The 21,412-nt window shown below is 39.4% G+C and overlaps 1 protein-coding gene across 3 annotated transcripts in view; it reads left to right on the forward strand.

The window, feature by feature from the left end:
• The window catches only part of AGPAT4 (1-acylglycerol-3-phosphate O-acyltransferase 4), a 77,589-nt gene that overhangs the window by 46,515 nt on the left and 9,662 nt on the right, over positions 1-21,412 (forward strand). For all 3 annotated transcript variants that reach the window (XM_051615310.1, XM_051615312.1, XM_051615311.1), the window contains exons 4-8: positions 3,042-3,203; positions 5,403-5,556; positions 11,760-11,862; positions 13,998-14,073; positions 19,231-19,429. In XM_051615310.1, coding sequence (XP_051471270.1) covers positions 3,042-3,203; positions 5,403-5,556; positions 11,760-11,862; positions 13,998-14,073; positions 19,231-19,429 — 694 coding nt within the window. The remainder of the gene's footprint in view (positions 1-3,041; positions 3,204-5,402; positions 5,557-11,759; positions 11,863-13,997; positions 14,074-19,230; positions 19,430-21,412) is intronic.

Below are 21,412 nucleotides of genomic sequence, written 5' to 3' on the forward strand. Positions count from 1 at the left end.
TTTCCATCTGATCAAACTTGGCCAAAATAAATTAACCTGGATTACAATGCTATTACTGCAAGCAAGTTGTCCCCACCCAGCAATAATTTCATTAGATGTCTGTTGGAATTATGTAGTTCTGAGCACTGAAAATGTTTGGCTGCCTTCAAGAAGACAGCTTACATGGAATAAATGAGCATTCTTTAATGAAATTTATTACGTTGACCAAGCTGAATTTGGAGATTAGAGGTGACACCTATTTACCAAAGCACTTTAGTAAGGAAAAGCCAGTGGCTGAAGTCAACTAGAAAGCTGCATTTTCCCCCTCAGGTATTTGCACAGAAGCTGTGCATGGGTAGATGACTGAAACTGGATAGACTGTAGTTCTACTTATCATAAGAGAAATGGTAGCTAGCTTCTGAGGGTAAGCGTAGTGTGTGCATTCCACATGAGAGCAGTCTTGCTAGTGTAATGCACTGAACAGTTTCTCTAATTAGTTCTGTGTCATTAGCTTTCCTTCTTACTGCCAGGATAGATGGGGTGCACAAAATAGCATAAGGTGGCTTAGTTTCTTTTTGTGTGCATCTAAGGAGTCTTATACTTGCATGTCTAAAAAAAGTGCTTTTAATTTTTAAAAATGAAACAGAACATTAATAAGAACATGCCCTTGGGAATTCAAGCGTCTATTCTGTTTTTGTGATTATACCTCCACTGCCTGACACCTTAGCTCGCAGCATAATTTCTTGGTTTCACTAGGGGGGGAAAAATGGTGGCAACTTTTTAAAATATTCGAAACCTTAAAACATAGCTGTGGTGAAGTAGTTACTTCAGCCTGGTTATTGAAATAGGATTTCAGTCTTTTAAAGTCTGTGAGGGAGGACTTTTAGATTTCTTTTCTAACTCTGTGCTCTGGAGGCCTTGTACAGCCCATGCAGAGCCCACATTTGTCTTACGGTCTTAGAATACTGAACTCTCACTGCAGATACATTTTAAGAGCATGAGTTTTTTTCTGGTTTGGGGGGATGGCACTGTTGCTTTTTTGCCTCATTGTGCAGTGGCTTGAGCTAGGCTGTGGCTAAATGCTGCCCTGGTTGTGACTGAGGTGGGCAGAAGTTCCCTAAGGTTTTAGCCCTCCCTGCTCAGCTAGAAACACTTTGCATCTCTTGGGGTTTATTGAGTCAAGGCCATGGCTCAGCAATCTTCCTCAGGCATGCACAGGGCAGAGGAATGGAAGAGCATATGAACTGGTCTGGGTTCATGGCCTACAACAAAAAAATGCTCTTTGGAGGCTAATTTTAAAGTTCTGTGCTAGAGCTATTTATGTTTATGTTGGAAATAAGAAAATTACATGTATTAAGAGTAACTGAGAAAAGGAAGTAGTTTGGGGAAAAAAAAGAGATCTAAGGAAAGTGGTTGGAAGAGAGCCTGTTTCTTTGTGGCCTGTTTGGGGAGCTGAAAGAGGAGGCTGGGCTCAGCATTGCTGCTGACATGCAGCAGGGCCTGAAATTGAAATGGTAAAAAGTGTGCCAAATCCTATTACTAATCCTTGTGGGAGACCTGGGGTTGGTGTCCTAATGTGGGCCCATCACTGAAATTCTTCAACGATCAAGATGAAGCACTTTATTACAGATTGTTAAATCATTTGAGAGACATGTTTCCTAGATTCTTAAAAGACAGAATTGTGTCATGTCATCTTCTGTTCTACTTCTCTGTAACAGCTGCTAGTGAAGCTATGTGATGTGCACTTGCCTTCCACTCTTCTAAGCTTTTAGATAGCTTAATTATTTAAGGTATTTTTCCTCTCAAGGAAGAAGAGCAGATGAGAGAAATGAGCTGAGATGAAGAATGAGGTCAAGTCCTATTCCTTAGTAATAAAATTAACAACAGTGAACGAAAAGTAAAAGCAAGTAATTTCTATGGATGGTGGTTTCTACCAATAAATAATTCTTACCAGTCAAAAGCAATGTCCTGGAACCCATCTGCAGAGCACTTTGATGGGATAGCTTATAATGATATCACAGATAGAAACTGGACTATCGAAACTGGACTGCACTTGCTCCATCTTTCCTCTAAGAAAATATCACTGCTTTTTCAGGAAATACTGAAGCAACAATTTCTACACACGCACACACACACACACACACACATATATGCCATTTTATTCATTAAATAATGAAGTGGAACACAAGACAGCTCACCAAGGCAGGCTGGCTTAGAAGACAGGAAAGGAGCAAGTGGATTCAGTTCCCCTGCCCAAAGGGATTTTAGTCTGAGATTATCATTGGGTTAAGTTCTGGAGTAGGATTTGAGATTTGAAACTTGTTGATAGACTTCTTGTGGAGAGTCAGGACAAATCACTACTTCAGTGTCTGTCACACCTGTAAGACAGGAACAGTGTTGGTTTTTTTCTTCTTTTCACTCCAGAAACATACTTTGAAGAGAAATTAACTAGTACAAATACTTCTGCCCTTCCATAAACAAACTAAACCAAAAATAAAGTATTTTTATTGCTTCAGTTGTTTCTAGGGTTGTTTAAGGATTCTTGTGTTGATAAATCATGGATATGCATCAGTACATTGTCATGCAGCAATGTCTCTGACTCTGCTACTCATTGAGAATAGGTGGTGTTTTTTTCATGGTGAAGTGTCCCAGCTTTGAGGAAAAGTAATAGCTGCAAGATATCTTAAAGGAACTTGAGTTGCTACTGCCCAGGGTCTGCTTGAGTTAGTGATTTTGTTTTATGTGGTTTGAGTCTTTTTCATGGATTCCTCAGGGTTTGAAGGAATTTGACTTGTATCCTACATTTCAGGGTTTGAATACGATAGAAACACATGCAAACATGCACGTATATATATATGTATTTAACTCTGCAGATAACTAACATTATATTTTACTATTCTGTTGTATGAGAAAAACTTCTACTTCATTTTGATTTTATACTGGTGTTAAAACTGGGACTATTCATTATGAATCAGTATATTAGTGTCTAACTGGGCATGTGTCATACGCACAGAGAACTCTGTAGTTGTGTAACTCTGTTTTACTTGTTTTGACTCTTGCAGAGTTCCAAAGTGCTTGCAAAGAAGGAGCTCTCCTACATGCCTATCATTGGCTGGATGTGGTATTTCCTGGAGATAGTCTTCTGCAAGCGTAAGTGGGAGGAAGATCGTAAGACAGTCATGCAGAAGTTGCTGAATCTCCGGGACTACCCTGAAAATTTTTGGGTGAGTGACAACTAACAAGTGGAGTGTGAGGTACTGTAGTGCTTGGGAGGGATGAAGAGCGTAAACAGTATGTGGTAGTTGCCAGGTTGCTCCTGAGATCTTTGATTCATGAGTTTCCTGGCAGTATCAGAAGAGTAGTCTCTAACAATTAAATTCTCTCTTGAATTGCCCATGTACTAGTCTGTCTTACCTGTTTTCTTCCTCTTTGGTATGGAACACTATGAATGTTATTGCAAAAACAACCCCCATTGTGATCCATTCAGTAAACTTTGTGGTCCTCTAAATACAGAAGCTGAAGAGGGGTAGGCAGGGTTTAATGACAGTGTAAGAGATGCATGTGACATTATTGTATTGAACACATTAGCTGCATTCTTTACCTAAGCTACCCTCACACTCATTAATGAATTCCTACTATTATTCTCTCCTTCCATTTCCTTCTGATTCTGTGAAGGTGCTAGGTCAGACATGTCACAGTAGAAGTGAGCAATACAGATAAGTAAGTACCTGGTCAGGGAAGTAGCTCCTGAAGCCATCAGCTGTCTTACAGGGAAAAGATTAGTGTCACCTTTAAGTAACAAGAAAATGCTACTTTTTGCATCACCATCATTTTTTAGTATTGAGCCTGCCTGGCACTTCCTAGTCTGGGAATAAAAAGCCTTTTAATTTTTCTCTTCTCAGTAATCAGAAAAATCCTAGTTCTCATGTGCTGGTGATTGCAAGAGAGAGATTCAGTTAAGGAAAAGGTACCTTAAGCAGCTTCACAAGGGCCTACAGAAACTATTGCTTTGAAAGCTGTTTCCTTTATGTCCAGTATCTCTCATTCTTTGAAACACAGATTTTTTTTCTTCTAATTGTCATTGATTTAAATAAGTGTTAAGCAATCAAAGCTAAGCTCTATGCTTGGATAATCATTAAATGACTTCCAGGCAGATGGCTGTCTACCAAAAGGGACAATTCTTGATTTTGAGTTCCAGTCTCTCTCACAGGGATTTGCCTGTGCTTTGTGGCTCTTAAAAGATGTGAATGCTTTCTCATACACCTAGGCAGTTCAGCACTAATTGGTGAGCACAAACCACCACCATCCTTTATATACTGCTGTAGAGGGATTACTAAGAAGGAGCTGTACCTGTAGGAAAACATATAGTTGATGTACACTTGGGGTTACTGCAGTGTGAAGATTTAATTTGCCTTTGTACAGTGACAAAGTCAGGACACTGCAGTAGCACCTTGGAAGATAGAAAAGACAGAGCATGCTAAGGGGACTAAAAGGACTTTCTCATCAGTTTCTCTATGTTTCGTCTCGCTGTTTATCATCGTACATGTGATTCATGAGTGAAAGTGCTCTTAGATGAGCTGGAACTGAAGCTGGCTGCTAGGCTAGTTTTCTTCTGTCTCTCTGTTGGTTAAATCTTTGCTGTGGGTTATGAATACTTAGCTTGTGCAATTGGCAGTTCTCTGTGATGTGCTAGTTTGCATTCAGGCTTGACAGAAAGCAGATGAGCAAGCAGTAAGTCTCCAAAGTTGTCTGCTCTCCCCTGCCTGCCAGTGGCAAAATTGTAATTGTTCATGTCTGAGCACTTACACTTTATAGTTCAGTTATTGTGTATCTACTGCTTTACATCTGTTCCCAGCTCAGTCATTGGCATGAAAGTTACTGTCTGCAGTTGTCAGTGGTCCTCATGCCATAGTGAAATCAAATGGGTTAGAGTGAGGGGAAGCAAGCTGGGCACTGAAGCATTTCTTAGAAATCAGTTTGGTTTAGACACTTAGTAAGTTTTAGATACCATGACGCTTAAACACCTCAGCATCAGTAAGAAAACTGCAACAGGAGGTACGTTCTGACTGTTTTCTAACGTTTTGTTAGAGATAGAGTGACTTGTTCAGAAAAATCAGGTCATTCTGATAGCAAGTAGCACACCAGATGTTAAAGCCTAAAGGGTAGAGTTCAAACCAAAGGGTGGTAAGTTGGAGAGGTGGGGGCAATTGAGAGGGTTTGGTTTGGGCTTTTTTTCTGTTTGTTGTCTGGTTTTGTTTGTTTTACTTCAGGGCAACTAAATTATCTAAATGTGTATGTCCTTGCTAGCAGTGTTCATTTGGTGGGAATTTGGTTCTGTGTTGGGGGGAATTAGGGAGGCTTGTGGTCAGACAGATGTAAAAGACCTGGGCTGCTTTCTAATTGTAGATCTGTCTTGGTTTTAGTTCCTGATTCATTGCGAGGGCACAAGGTTCACAGAACAGAAGCACCAGATTAGCATGCAGGTAGCTGAAGCCAAAGGCCTGCCCAAGCTCAAGTATCACCTGCTGCCACGAACGAAAGGATTTGCTGTCACCGTGCAGTGTTTGAGAAATGTAGGTAAGGAAAGTCACAAGGAACAATGCTCAGTGGTCATTTTATCTAACTGCTGTCACTTTGCCATACCCTTCTTTTTCCTCCAGTATGTCTTATAGCAGAAGAGCCCTGGGATCCTTTCTGACCTGTTTTCCACTAGCCTGTGAAAATTAAATACTAGGTTTTACTAACAAGGTCCTGGGGCAACTTGCTTTTTTTTTGTTTTGTTTTCTGTTACTATCAGTCTGTATTGGGGGATCTCAAGTTGCATGTTTTGTGCCTATTGCCAAAGGATAACATTTCTTTGTATTTACTAAGCAATCCTAGTCCAAGTGAAGCAAATACCTCAATAGAGAATCTGAGGCAGTGTGTCTCAAATATTTTATTTTGGTAAATATCTGCCTCAAGTAATTTCATTTTAAAACAAAAGAATATTCTGTTTTAAACTTCTGTGTAGATGTACTCTTTAGAAGAGTTTTTCGTGGATCTGGGGGAGAGGAGTAGACCTTTACTGAAGATACATGTGGGCAAAGTTTTAAATAAATTATTTCTACATTACAGAACATGAGTAATTTTTTCTTTGTTAATGTTGTCTGAACTCCCCACCCCCTGGTTATTTCTGGTTACTTGCACTTGCCAATTTTAAACTGCCATCAGTAAGAATATGGCACACAGGTCTTTGAAGTGATTTTCTTTGACTGATACAATCCATCAAAGTCTGTTGCTGTGTACTTCATGGGCAAAGGAAAGACCACGCTGAGTAGCCAGTGTACTACTGTATCTTTGGATTTTGGTAGATCTGTTTTCTGTTAGAAGGCCAGTATCTAAGGAAGACAAAGTGAATGGTGATTTAGAAGAAAATGTTCTTGGTTGACTGAAGTTAATGTCAAAACTTCTTTTGTCTTTAAAGACATGTTTTCATGTGGCATATCTGGGATAGCTGCTGTGAAAGGCTTTGCAGTCAGCTGTCTTGCTATCTGTCATATTTCTTCTATATATCATCTTGCAACTCAGGCAGATGATATCACTGTTTTAGCTTGTCAGGCATCCACAACTTCCCACCCCCAAAAAGTATAGCATAGCTCAGATCTTTTCTGATATGTGAAGCAGGACTAAGTTATATACAGCATCCAGCAACTTCCTTAAGGGCACAATTTAACCTTTCCATTAGAATGACGGCAACTGTTTTGCTGAGGACAGGGGGACATAGACTTGAGACACTGAAGATGAGCTGATTCAAAACTCTGTGACCTTCAATGCCCTGAGCTGAGAATTGGGGACAAGTTGTTTTGGTGGTGATTTTGTTCTTTTTGCTACTCCATGTAAAGCAGGTAAAACATGGTGGGATTGTGGACAAGAGCTGATTTGTGGGAAAATCTTTGAAAAGAAAACCATTTTAGGGAACCTAAGTGATGTTTATAAGAAGTTTTGGGCGTTCATCTGATACACTACAGGAACACTTCTTAAGATCCTACATATTTGAAATGCTTTCAGAGAAAGAAGACTGAGTATTCTAGATTATTTATGTGCTTAGGGAAGTATATGTTACTATCTCAGTCCAGAAGCTGTGACTTGCTAGATCAAACAGGGTAAGGCTAGTAAGAAGGTGATACTTCCCTGTGAGGGTTCAAGGAGAAGCACAGAAAGTCAATACTAGATAGTAGTAATTTGGGCTTTTTTTTTTTTTTCTTTTGAGTATTTATATTGGTAAACTGTACTATTTGATTTGCTTATTATAAATCCCCAGAATCTCATTGTTAAGCTCGGCTTTATAATGTGGCCCTTCAAGTGACAGTATCCCTCTATTACAGCCTCAAATAACTTGTTCCAAACAGCATCAGTGTGATTGCTGATGGCTATTCTGTCTTCTGAAGAAGCAATGGCAACATGCAGATGTTGGTAGCTTCAGTTCAGTGATATCTCTAATGATCTACAGGAATGACTCTTGCATGACCTGTCTCCCTCATGGCATGATTCACATCCCTTTCAGTGGCTTAAGCCTGCAGTGGAGTATCCCTGCTTGTCACTGAAAACAAGAGGCTGGTGCTGGCTGCCTGAGTCCATTTTGGGGCCTGCTGCTTAGGCTAAAGCACTAAAGCATTTTCTTCTCTTCCCAAGCAGGGGTGGGCCTGGCTGGAGTGCCTTGCTAGGGGAGACAGCTTCAGTGTGACATAGCAATGAAGGCAAGCCAAATGTTTGGATCCAGGTCCGAGCTGGCTGTGACACAGATCAGTGTTTCCTTTTCCTCTAATCTTCCTTATTCCTTCCTGACAAGGTTGTGATTCAGCCTGTCTGAGGCTATACATAGGATGGATAGATGCTGGTTTCTGTGACTGTTGGGGTAATTCATCCACAATAGCAGTCAGCACACTTTGGTCTTTTTTGAAACTTCATATCAACTCTTAATGCTACCTGGTGCAGTAGTTCTGTGTTGCCTGAAACCAGGCAGCTCCATCTGTTTTGAAAAACTTAACTTCAGAGGGAGTTTCTTTAATGTGTATACACAGGAAATTGCCTCCATACTAGTGGGTGCCATATCTGTCATCATAAGCAGATATATTTGGATAAAAATTTTTTTTACCCAAAATCACAAGTAAAGAACCTTCCCACCTAACTAATTTCCTTCATAAGTGATAATGGGATTCTTTTCACCAACTTTCACAAATTCAGATCTCTGCACACAGTTTGGTTCTTAAAGGAGGGCTTTTAGTATTTTCTGATCTTGTTCTGATATATTTATTGGTGGCCATCTGTCCCATTTTGATAGTACAGACACAGTCCTCAGGAGCTTCATTTCTAGAAGCTGTTTGCTGTCTTAATAAATTGCTGCTAGGTTGTAGGGTTTGCTACCTGTACTGCTCATGGAAGCAAAGGAAAATACAGGTATGTTTCTAAAACACTCATCCATTACTTACAATAAAAATAAATGTCATAAATATTGCAAAATATATATTTCACTGTTAGTTATATTGCCTGGCTGTGTATCAGGCAGTTGCTTTCAGCTGTTCTTACTTGTGTTCTTACTTGTTACTTTCAGCTGTTAAGACTTGTGTTTAAAAATGTGCCTCAGGATGAATTGTAGATAACTCCAAGTTGTCAGCCTTTTCCTCTAGTTGTGCATGCTAGGAACTACTCTCCTAGAGGGGATGCATGAGAATAACTTCTAGTGATGTTCTCATGGAGTTCAAGGTGACTGATGGGGGTTTTGCAATGACTTTTTTTCCCACAAGTTGCACTCTAGTCCTGTTTTTTGGTGGTTTTTTTCAAAGGTTTGGTGAGGCTCCTGGTCATCCTCCTGAGTATGCTACCAAGTTTGAGAGGAGGACTGATTTTTGACCAGAGCAATGAAATGTTAAATTACTGTGTCAGGGTAGCTGCCATACCAGCAATACAGTGATTTCCACTGTATTTTCCCCTCCCTTTCTCAGTTTTCACTTCAGATCATTGTGTGCTAGTATGAGGCTGTATGTAGGCATACTCATTGCCTGTAGGTTGATTTGTTAGATGATCATTCTGGCATAATCCACTGTGTCCACAAAATAATGCATGAAATTCAAGAGGACAGTCAAAATAAGAGAAATGATCTCTAGATACATAATTCATTAATTTCTTAGGTCAACAATAAGAAATTAAATCTTAAATTCTTTAATAAATAGCTTTTCGTCAATGTGCTGTAGAAGAAACCCAAACTTAAAGATACTAAAAAAAGCTGGGTAGAGATTAGAAAACAACAAAAAAAAACACCTAGCCTTTTTTTGTCAGAAAATAGCAATTCAGCTGGAAAAAATTTGTTTTCAGTTATGATCTGTTCTGAGCCTTTGAAAAGGCTTCCAAATGTTGAATTGTTTTTGGCTTTTAATGAAAAATATGTCTTAATATAAATTCTTTTCTAAATTATTTTATTTTACAGTTGAAGAAAACCTTCTCAAACGCTGCCTAAATTAGTCTGAGAACGAGACAGTCACAATGTTTTCAAGATACTGTGGAGTTATTTTTTTGCTTGATTTAGAACATGAAATTTCTGGACTCTTCAGCTTGTGAGTGAGATAGCAATGAGATGAACAGTTTTAATTACTTAATTATGAAATACACAATTAGTGGATGTGTCACACAGCATGCTAGTACTGCTTTGGCTGTGGAAGCTTTCTGGCAAATTTTAATTCCATACAGCCTTTTCCTGTGTGGCTTCTACTGTTGTTCTTATCCTGCACTTTCAAAACAGAAAAGCTTAACTCTTCAGTTCTTTTGTATCTGGATGTAACAGGTCTTTTTGGTCCTGCATATGCTATATAATTGCCTTGGATTTGGCACTGCTTCACACCAAATATGGTATTAAAAAGGACTGGACTGAATATCACACTACAGCCTAGTTACAAAATGGAATGGAATATTTTTTGGCTGGAGTGATGGAAAGCTCTTGTGGATGGCCATCAACACATAAAGATGGTCCTGGCCAAGTCGGCAGAAGCTTTTTCAGAACATGAGAAGCATCTTCCAGTGTGTCTGAACAAGCACACAATTCATATCAAAACTCAAACATAGGCATCTTCTGAAAGGCAAAAGAGCAAGTGCTGTATACATCATACCTTCCTTTATTACACCCGTGTTGTCACTAAAATAATCTCATGCTATTAAAGAATAAACTAAGGAGCTTACTTTGTATAAACCAAATTGAGCTCTTGTCTTCCTTCAGTTACACTGGATTAGTAAATTAGAGTAGATTAGTCAAATCCTACATTAAGAGGCTTAAAAATGGAGGTAGATAATTTATTCATAAAGTATTTTCCTTCTTATATTGTATAGGGAGAGTAGTGTGCTTGAAGTAGATTTTGACTTATGTTTTGTAGTTTTGAGTTTGGACTAAAAACCCAACTATAGTAGGAAGAGAACAGAGTTGTTAATGAGGATAACAGTCTGTATGCAGAGACAGGACCTTTGCCTCTGTTTTCAGGATTTCCTTGCAGCTCTGAAGCCAAGCTGTTCTGTTCTGCGCTACAAATTCTGTTTTGCAATAACAAATGTTGTGGTGAGTTTCTGGGGGCTGAATGTTGTGAGCAAGCTGTATTTCTCTCTCCTAGCTAGAAAGGCTTCAAAAAACAAAGCAAATCTGTTCTGCATAATAAAAGGCTTTCTTAGGTGGGTTGAGAGCTCTCACAGGAAAGGTTCATCACAGTGTTCATTATTGCAAAACTCCAGAGCAGAAAACCTCCAATACAGCAAGTTATATGTGAAGTAGGTGTAAGTTTCTTTTGTGACACACAAAAAGAAACTATTGCTGACATTGATCTCCTGGAATTCATACCATGATGCACAGTTGTTTTCAGTGGCAGGAAAGTTAATTGCTCACTGGTAGTTGGATGATACCAGGAAGCTAGTGTCTCTAAGGCTGTGTTAAAAGAAACTCTTTTGAAACACTTGATATATTTTAAAATGGTGTACACTTCTGTAGAAAGTGCTTGTTAATGCTGTCTTAGTTTAACTGTGAACAGTCTTTGCAAACACTTGTACTGTTACTGGACAAGTCCTGAACTGCTAAAACAGTGTTTGCTCAAGGCTGAAAGTTTGGTTGCAGTTTTGTTCTGTATAACTTGAATATTCTGTTCCTCAGAGCTGCATGTCTTCATAGCAGTGGCCGAGCTCACACAGGACTTGGACTGTTATTATATTTTTGTCTTGGCCCTGTAGCTAGTGCCTCAGTTATCAAATAGTAGACGTGAAGGGGATGTTATTTTGAACCCAAGCAATTCATAGTTACATTAAGCCCTTTTGCTCTAGGGTGTCTCTCCCGCACATTTTACCCGTTCTTATTGAAACTCTATGAATTTCACATTGTGTATACACAGCCTGGCTATTGACACAGATCTGGGGAGGTGTTTTGTCATTCACAGTTTTCATAGTTTTTCAGCTGTTTGATTCCTAGGATATCCTAGGTTATGTGAATTGTCAGAAACTAATGTGTTCCCAATGTTTCCATTCTGCACCTGATGGGGAAGGAGACAAGCTCGGAGAGCAAAACCTTCAGTTCTACTGGTGCAGTTCCTAAAAGGGTCACTGGTTATTTGGCCTCTTAAAACCTGCATGTTGAATATTCCATTGTCAACTTTACCTTAGCGACAGCTCAAACTGTGGTGCTATTGCTGATGACTTCATATTTGAATATGCTCTTTGTCTGAGAAAGAATTACTTATTTCTATAAGTAATCAAATAACCTGTTTCTCTTCTTGTAGTTTCTGCAGTCTATGATTCTACCCTCAATTTTAGAAATAATGAGAATCCAACATTGCTGGGAGTTCTAAATGGAAAGAAGTATCATGCAGATTTATATGTAAGGCAAGTAATCTATATTTTCATTCCTTTTTGCTATACAGAAGTGTGTACTTGCAGTCACAATTGCACAAGTAAGGAAATATTTTCAAGTAAGTAACCGATAGCAAATCTCTACCAACCTGGCTTCACGGAAGTGTAAATAAAAATTCATATGGGATGAGGAGGGTTTCTTGTAAAGTTTTGTGACTATAAATCTGTGAAGACCCTATAAAGCTCTACAGGATTTTGTTTGTTGGTTTTTATTTATTTATTTATTTATTTATTTATTTATATTCATTTATTTGTGTGTTTGTCAGCTCAGAAGAAACAATGGGACCTCTTTTCACTCACTTTGCAAGAATACCAAACATCTACTAAGTGGATTTACACCTGTCTCTGACAAATATAGGTGGAGGCTCAGAACTGTTCCCATCTGTTTGGTGTAGTGTCGATGTATTTGATTGCTGCTCCCCCGTTACCAAGAAGAGGAGAGGATTGTTTAATGAAAAAACATTTACCTGGATTCTGTATCATTAACGTTTTTAGAAGTGATGAATATCCCAATGGCTGTAATCTTACTGAGAATGGGCAAATTCCAAGGCCCTTATGACCCTTATGACAAGGTGGGGTCCTACCAGCAACGTGCATGCTGCAGACCCTCAGGGTTTGTGATGGTTTAGGGCTGGAGCATAGGAGCCTAGAAGCAATCCCACAAGTTGATTAGGAGTTCATCACACCTCCATTATAGCTGTAATTGGCTGGTCCAATTGGTTTATCTTGGGTACCAACATGGTGTAGAGTATGGCAACTTTTTCTTGTTATCTCCCCTTTTCTCCCTGTTTTAAAAAATATTTTATTCAGAACTGTTTTTGCCCAAGGGTAAAAAAAAAACAACACATTCCCTTGATTCCTCATGGATTCAACATGTGTTTGCATTTCCACTTGGATCTCATGGGTAGCTCAGCCTAGTGGCCTTTTGTTTGGTGTCATGGCCTGGCCGGGTAGTGTTCAAGGAGGAGCAGCTGGCCTTACCTGTGTGGGCCATTCCTCCAGCAGTGTACAGGTGTGCATCTTTCTGTGTCTCCCTTTACACCCCTCCAGCCTGCTGCAAGTCAATCTGGCAGTCTTTTCATGACTTGGGCTAGGTATTTGCCCTCCTAGTCCTTTTGAGCTTTCTGAAAAGCTCTTACAGGCACGCTAAACCTCATGGAAAAATTTATTTTGGCAATGAATTGTGGATCATCACAGGTGTTCTTCAAAATCCTTGGTATTTGCTTATTGAACTGCTATAGGTGTAGCACTCAGCAGAAGTTTTTAAAATTTGGATGGCCTTGATTGTCTCTGCCAAAATTGTTTTGACTTCTAATGTTCGTCATCTTATGACTTTCGTAAGTAAAGGAACAAAACAGTAGTACCACACCTCTTCATTTATTAACTGCAGACAGGAGTGTCCTGACTGAAAAGTCCTCTCTCCTGTGCTGAAGGCAGGTAATTTGATGCTCCTCTGAATGGATATTTATTAAAATATATTGAAAAATGTAAAATTGTTAAATATTGCTTTTAGCATACCTAAATTAAGATGACAAGGGGATTATTATTTTTTTTTTCTGTCACAGGATTATTGACCAAAATTCATGTAATGTGAGGAAAACTTTTTTTTTCAAGAGAGGGTTTTTCAGAGATAGGAGCCATTTTGCTGGAATGAAGCTGCATGTAACAAAGCTTACAGGAACTGGAAATATTACCCGAGTGCTTTACCTTAGGTATAAGGAGAATAGTTTGGTTTTTCTCTCTTATGCCTAGCTGATTAAATATAGCCTGGAATTCCAAAGGTGGGGCAAGATATTAATTAATTCAAAACCTTTGTTTGGAAACAGAAAATTGCAAGCCTTTACCTGGAACGTGGCTCTAGTGAGCTCAAACATCATGCATTTCTATTTCAGAAATATAAATTTCAGAATTTCAGATGCATCTAAAAACTGAAGGTGGCTCTAGAAGCAAACTACAGCTGATCTGGGAGCTGTTACCACAAATTAAAAAAAGGTGGAAAATGTAGTGAGTCTCTTGTCAGATGGATAATCTGTCTGTATAAAGGAAGTGATGTTCATAGGAACCAAATTATTTAATATTCTTCAATTTCTCTTGTGTACCATTGGCAGACGGATTCCACTAGAGGAAGTCCCAGAAGATGAGCAGGAATGTTCTAACTGGCTCCACAAACTGTATCAAGAAAAGGTTGGTTTTTTGTCTAGACAGCACTTGAGAGCCACTAGTGCTCAGTTATTTATACTGCTAATAGAGCTTTACAGTAAGCATGTGTAGTGTTCCTCGTTTGGGAGCTTGGGTTGCTTGGTTGCTTTGTTTCTTTGTTTTTCAGGGTAAGTTCTCAGTTTCTCCAGACACAAACTGGTTTTGTGCTGTCAGTCATGACTGCCTTTGTTTTGTACTTGAAGAGCAACAGCAAGAAAACTTAACCAAGCCTAGAAAGAGTAGTTTTATAAACGCTTCTTTAGAAAGTTGCATAAGGATACAATAAACACATCTATATCCTAGTTGGTAAAAGGACTTCCTTCCCCTTAAAGGTACCTCCTAAATTAAGAAGTAATTTCTGGGCCAATTAAGGTATATTTTGCTTTAGTGTATCAGAATTTTTGTCCTTTGTTTTCCCCTGTCTTTTTTACCAGTGCTTTTTTGCCAAAGATCCAACATTAATAGCATAGGCTGACAAATTGCTTTCACATTGTGTCCATAGAAGCAATGCATTTAAGATTCCTAATTACTTAGGATAGGGACAGAATAATAATGACGGTGTATCCATAGACGCCCGCTGATTAATGTTTTTTCCAAATACTTTAATATGCATACCTCAGACTTTCAGAATCTGTTTCTCAGGTTTTGTTTTTATGAACATAGGAGATAACAGGGGATGTGCTCTTTGAATAACGCATCGCGCTCACATCAGTCAGTGGGAGTCATAGGTATGCAAGGAATGAGGACCTGGCAGCTCAGTTTGCTTCAAGGAGTTGATCTAAGTTATGTATTCAGACTGGAATACAGCAGTGCTTCGGATTTAGAAGTGATAGGATATGGCTACGCTCTGGTTTCCTCTCACTGGGGCAGCAAAATTCTGCAGTGCCATTTGTTGTACCCCACCCAGAACACAGCGTTAGCATTTCTGTATTGATTTTGTTCTAGTCTTTCTCAGCTTTAAACCATGACTATTTCTGGTTTAATTCATAGCTCCTCCAAGCAGCTTGCTCACAGGAATGTGAAAAGCAAATGTATATTGAGACCTCAGTTGTAGATCTACTAGCTTTGCCTCTCATTGCCCTTCTTGTAGATTGTGCCACCAATACCTAATTCAGACACAACCCCTAACACCATTCAGCAGGAGTACATTATGGGACAGTTCTCTCTCTACAGGCATATAAATGCAAATTACTCTTTTGCTGAATGTTGCAAAAGTTCACTTTCTGCTACTGTAACTGTATGTATAACCCTGGTTTATGTTTCAAACAAATGTTTAGTCATCTGCAAGAACATAAATCAAATAAGAATGTGTTGATTGTTTTCCTGAATCCCTTATTACACAGTTTGCAGTAAATCACTTCAAATTTTTTCTGTTACTCCCTCTTTGGCGAACATTCAGTTATTTCTAGTGCAAAAAGAGCATTTAACTATCCTGTTTTCTTCATAACAACTTAGTTTCCTGGTTGGTTAAATCCATAGTTTCCTATTTAAGCGCAGGAGGAAGGAATGTTTGTTCCTTTCCATTACAGCTTTTTTGGTTGTGTGGCATTTTTTTTAATTGGTTGACATTTTTTTGGTTTGGTGGTGGTTTTGTTTGCTTTCTGAAGGTGAATTCCTCCTCCTACATCTGTTTTATGTTAGTGAAAGTTGTTTCATTGCAGTCATTCCTGATTTACACAGGCCCATGTCTCTGTAAAATCAGACTTGGAGAATACAGAGCAGGGACAACTTCTTCAAGAGTTCTGAGATGGGGAAAGCCCTCCTCCAGGGTAAAAATGCAATTCTGTTTCACCTTTCTGCAATGCATTTTTCAAAAAGATAATTGGCTCTTAGGTTGGATACCAAGCAGCATAGTTACTTTGGTGTTGTTTCCAAAATTGAACTGTTTCAGATTAATGTCTTCAGAGTCAGTAAATATTTATGAAAAAGTGTAACAAATGTGCATTCGAAGGGCAGTAATTAATTGGAAGATACACACTCATCCCCTGCTTTGTCTATTTTGGTTGCAGTGCTCCACTTTCTTTTTCAGTGTAAGACAAGGTATGCATGCTACTGGAGAACACGGCCCTGTTTTATCTTGCATTATGATTGCATGTGCTGTTGCTTATTCTCAGTGATTTTCATAATTTGCACTACCTTCTCAAGACGTACATACTGGGTGCTGAATTCCACTCCAGGAGCATGATGTAGTAAGTGGGACGTGCCACAGGGACTGAGGTCAAGGCTGGAGTGCCATGCACTTGTGATGGTCAAGGGCACAAAGCTGTTTGAATGAGTAATGAAATCAGCAGTTAGTGGACATGTAGGGACATAACTTTTTTTATTATTATTGTCATTAGTGGAGGAGTGAGAGTCTTTGAGAAAAGCTTGTTCTGTTGTTTTTTACCTCATCGCCTGATAACAGTTACATTTGCCTCAGTCTGAGATACTGCTCTCTGCGAACCTGGTATGTTTATGTTCTTGCTAGTTATCACTATTTTTTTTTTCTGGTTTAGCCAGTGCTGCAAAGGCAATGACAGGGGCTTACCAGATAAACATGGCCTCGTGCTGTTCTAAACCAAACACTGTACTCTTTCCTTTTCCAGGCTTACAGTAAGCACCATGTCCATATGCTTCTTCCTCACCGGGGGTGAATTTTGCCCTTCCACAGATGGCCAGCACTGTATCAGCTGATGCCAAATTATGATGAAGGTGCGATCTGGGTTGTGCATTGCCTTTTTTTTTTTTAAGCTGCCATTGCTAGAAAGACTCCCTTTGAGTTCAACAAGGACCAGGTTGCACATCTCAGTGTCTGGTCTGAAGGGGTACTGTAATAATAGCCACAACTCCCCTAGCCCTTGCATGTTTGTTTGCTGTTTTCACCTCCTTGCAGCCTCAGCTCCTGAAAGAGAAGTTCTGCTAGAAAACCTGAATTTCCATTTAAAAGGAAGTGGGCTTGAACTCTTCTCACTTATATGTGAAGCATGGAAAACAGGGCATGAAAATATATGCCAAAATGCTGCAGGAAACCAAAAGAGCATAACTGAAGAGGGGAAGTGTATAGAAACTCCTTTGTTTGGAAACAAAGGATGTATTTTTGGATACTCATTCTTTGGGGGCTTCCTCATGAAAGGGCAGTGGCATACCTCTGCATACAGATCTCCCTGGTTGGAGCAGGAAGAAACCTCTCACAAGATTATGGATGTTCCCTGATTTTCCTGCAGTGCATTACCCACCCCAGTGTCTGAGGTGGGGGCATTAGAGGAAGCACATTTCTATGTCTGAGTATGATACCTGAGTGGGTGTAATTGATTACAAACTGAAAAGAAGCTCTGTGTTCTGAGGAATGGAAGGAACTCAATTTGGGGGAAGAGACATAAGGAAATTTTTGATGTACAGCATGAGTTTAAATGCTGCCTTGAGCTGTTGCTGGGTACCACAGATACCCCTTGCAATAACTTAGAAGACAGATCAACCAACAGATCTCTTCTGCAAGGAATGTGAATGTTTTTAAGGGTGAGGAATCATAACTGAAGAGCTTCTTCCCCACAACATTGTGAAACATATAGTGGAGGTGATGGCATTGACGTTGTGTTGCCTGTTGTATATTTCTTCCATCTGTTTCAGACCTCTTGGTGAGCTGCCTCCAATGCTGTGCAGAGCCCACGAAAAGAAAAGTGCAGAGCTGTTTTTGAGTCTGTCTTGCTCTCTGTAGCAATAGGCCCCCTAATGGCGATACCAGTAGTTGTCAGAAATTCTTCACTTTTTGGGTAGTACCGGCATTTGGAAACCTAACCTTATATAGTAGGATTCGATTTCCTGATTATTAGTAGCTCTGTGTTAAACCAGTCATAAACCAAAATCCTCGAGGCATTGTAAAGAAAACTTCATGCACTGTGAAGACAGCTAATTAATTTGCCATAATGATCTCAGTACAATCTAGCTCTCAAGCACAAAACAGTAATAATTTTCCTAATCTCAATAAAGAGAGTGCAGTACTTTAATTACTGTGTAATCTCTTAAAAGCTAAATGTTCTCTTTGAATTAGATAAAATGGTAGCAGCCTGTAATTGCTCAAGTTGCCGTTAAATAATTAAAGAATTGTCTGTGTCAGCTGGAGTGTAAGTAAATGTAAAATCAGAGCATAGCAGAAATAATCTTCTTGTGGTTGACTAGGATGATCTTGGCTTTGTCAGAATTTTTGGAAACTGTTGTGAAGCATTGCTTTCTTTGAAAAAATTTAACACTTGAGTCTGAATAAATTCAGGTTCCTTTTTATGTCAGTCTAATTCTGACTTCATTAATTCACCAGTTTTATGTGTTAACACAGATTAATAATCTTTGTTTTTCAACCAGAAGGGAGGGTTTTTCTCCTTACCCACTTCAATACCTTGGGTTCATCCCACTGTTAAGGGCAGCACCATTCACCTGTATAGGCTCCAGAGAACGTGCTGAATTCTAAGTCTTGTGTGCTTTAAATAACACACACACCACAAAACAAACAAAAAACCACAAACCACATTCCATTATCTTCCTTATATTATATTAAAAGGGTTAAAACCAGTGCAAGATGCTAAACTGTTTGCATGCTCAACTGTCGGTAGAGAGGTTCAGCACCCAGACTGCCTTCTGTAAGCTTCATGGGAATGAGACAGGAGGAGGTGGTGTTCTTTGGAGTATAGGACAAGATGGTGTCTGCTCACCTTTTCTCACAGGCCTATGAATGCTCTTTTAGAACAGTGGTTAGAGAAAACATGAGAACAGAGGATCTGCTGCTAGAGATGTAGCCCCAACACTTATCCAACTTACCAGCAGTATTTGACCAGTGGCCGTGGCTGTTGGAGGAGGTTCAACAGCAATGACTGCATTGCTGCAGGACTATACATCCCCTCACTCCTCTTGTATTATTGGGCATGTTATACTCTCTAGTCATGCCATTTTCAAGCTTCTATGTGTAGGAGAAAGAAGAGATGTGTGCATCAATGTAAGCTCTTTTTTCTTGGGCTGTGTGCTCAGTAACTTCAGAGTATATGCTTTGCAGCCAAAACTTGGTCTTTGGTCTTCCTCCATGGTTACAAGCATGTAGAAGGAGAAACGTCAGAATCAGGAATGGCTAGTTTTGTTGTCAGATGAGGATTTAATTGTTCTCCTTTTTTCTACAAGGATGCATTCCAGGAAAAGTACTACAGAACAGGAACCTACCCAGCAGTCCCTATAGTACCACCCCGACGACCATGGACGCTTTTGAACTGGCTTTTCTGGGCCTTATTGCTGCTATACCCTTTATTCAAGCTGCTCATCAACATGATCAACAGTGGATCATCACTGACACTGGCTAGTTTTGCATTTGTCATTGTAATGGGTAAGTTTTCTAAAACAGACTTAAAGGTTAATTGTCAGACATGATTTATTGAGACTTAGCAAAGACTTGTGAATTCAACAGACCATCTGATACTGTATCCACTTTAGCCTGGAAAAGGTTAAATAGATTCTTTTTTCTGTTGGTTTATTTTTGTATAGTTGTATTCTTTTTTGCAAGACCTGTACAAAAAATCTTCTGTTTCTGTAGAAATCAAAACTAACTTTCCCGTGTGTTGCTTACAAGAAGCTTTCTTTTCTTGTGTAGTGTGTCGCTGGGTTGCACTTTGAATGCCTAGAAGAGATGCTCAAGGCTAGTTTATTCTGTCGAGAAGTCTTTCATCTAATCATAGTCTGATAACGTCATCCACTGGAAATCCATGAACATGGAGTGTAAGGACAGCCATTTGTAGCCATCTAGTCTGATTTACATAGCACAGGGCGTAGATTATCACAGGTGATTCCTACATTTCCTGTGGTAGTTAGGAACTGTCTTATTTGTCTTTAAACTAGTATGTTATTTAAGAGGATCAAGAAAAACAAAACAGGTAGCTGGCCCACAGAAAGGGATGGAGATCTTATCTGGTGGTGCCCTTCATGGGTGCAGGAACCAGGTTGGTTTGACAGATTACATCATATCTGGGTGTCTCTGCTTTTTGGCATATTGAGTGCCTGTTTGAAAAATAATTTTCCTTCCAGAATAAGCCATACATTTATAAAGCAAATATTTTCTATCTCTGCACTGACCATCACAAGTATTATGGCTTCATCACCTTAACATCTGTGTATATTATAAACATCCTTTGAAAAAGAAACAGAACTTCACAGTCCTTCTGGCTTTGAGTTAACTTGCATGCAGAGGTATTACAGTTAGCTTAAAAAGCCATATCCAAAAATAGCAACATGGAGGAAACAGGAAAACACAAAATGTTTTCTTGTCTCAGAATTGCATCTAGAAGTGCAACTTTGCTCTTTACCTAGGAAATTGTTCCTAACACATAGTATTTATTTCCATTCTCAAAAAGTTTGAATCTTGAGCAGGTCCCATGCTAGTCTGAGCAAGATTATGTAATTAATGTCCTTTTGCCCATCTGTGAAGAGCTTGGTATGGTAGGTACACAATATTCTTTTTCAGAAATTGGCCACCAAATCAAACTCTGTGGAAGCTACTGTGGAAGGTACTTATAAAGATAACTGGATAAGGAGGAATTTGTCTGTGTGTGTGCGCGCACACGCATACAGGAAATTTGCTTTGTGATGGGGCAGAGGAAGGAAAACAAATGCAAGGATAAGGTCCAACATAACAGATGGCACATTAATGTGGGCAAGGTAGAGAGAGGAAAGGAAAGGGAAAGGGAATCTTACGCTTTCCTCTTCACCTGGAGAAACTTGTGCTTTTTACCCTGGGAATGTTTTATGTAAAATGTCTGAGAATTTCTTGGAGCAGTGACTACAACTTAGAAGCATCATTTTTTTCACCCACCTTACTTGTTGGAAGGCACAAGAAGTGCTCCCTCCACCAACCACCTTATGTGACCAGTGAATGTGGGTGAAGAGTGAGCACAACCATGACTGGGGTGTGCTTCTAAGGAATTGGAGGTGTTTGGCTGAAATCCCCTTCAGTCTCAAGAGAAAGGTCAGTCAGTCTCCTCTGGGCTCTAGTTAAAAAATGTGTGTTACAGCAGTGGGTGGGATGAGGTTTGACACTGTTGCAAATACTACATACTTGGCAATAGCACTCAAGGGGGCATTTATTCTGCCTTTGGAAGAAATGCTGGTATAGTCTAAGTTTGGTACTGTGCTGTGGAACAAGGGCCTGATGGGGCACTGAAGTTTAGCTGTTGCAGACTTTTTTTTTCATTTATCATCTTTCCTTCAGCATTTTCCTCTTAATTCAGCTTCTCTGCTCAGTTGGCTGGTTGTTTGGGTTCCGTTCCAAAGTGCCTTATGGCTTGTGTACCTTCCACAGAGAGCCTCACTACATGAT

Source organism: Apus apus, chromosome 3 (genome assembly GCF_020740795.1).
Source record: "Apus apus isolate bApuApu2 chromosome 3, bApuApu2.pri.cur, whole genome shotgun sequence".
NCBI lineage: Eukaryota > Metazoa > Chordata > Aves > Apodiformes > Apodidae > Apus > Apus apus.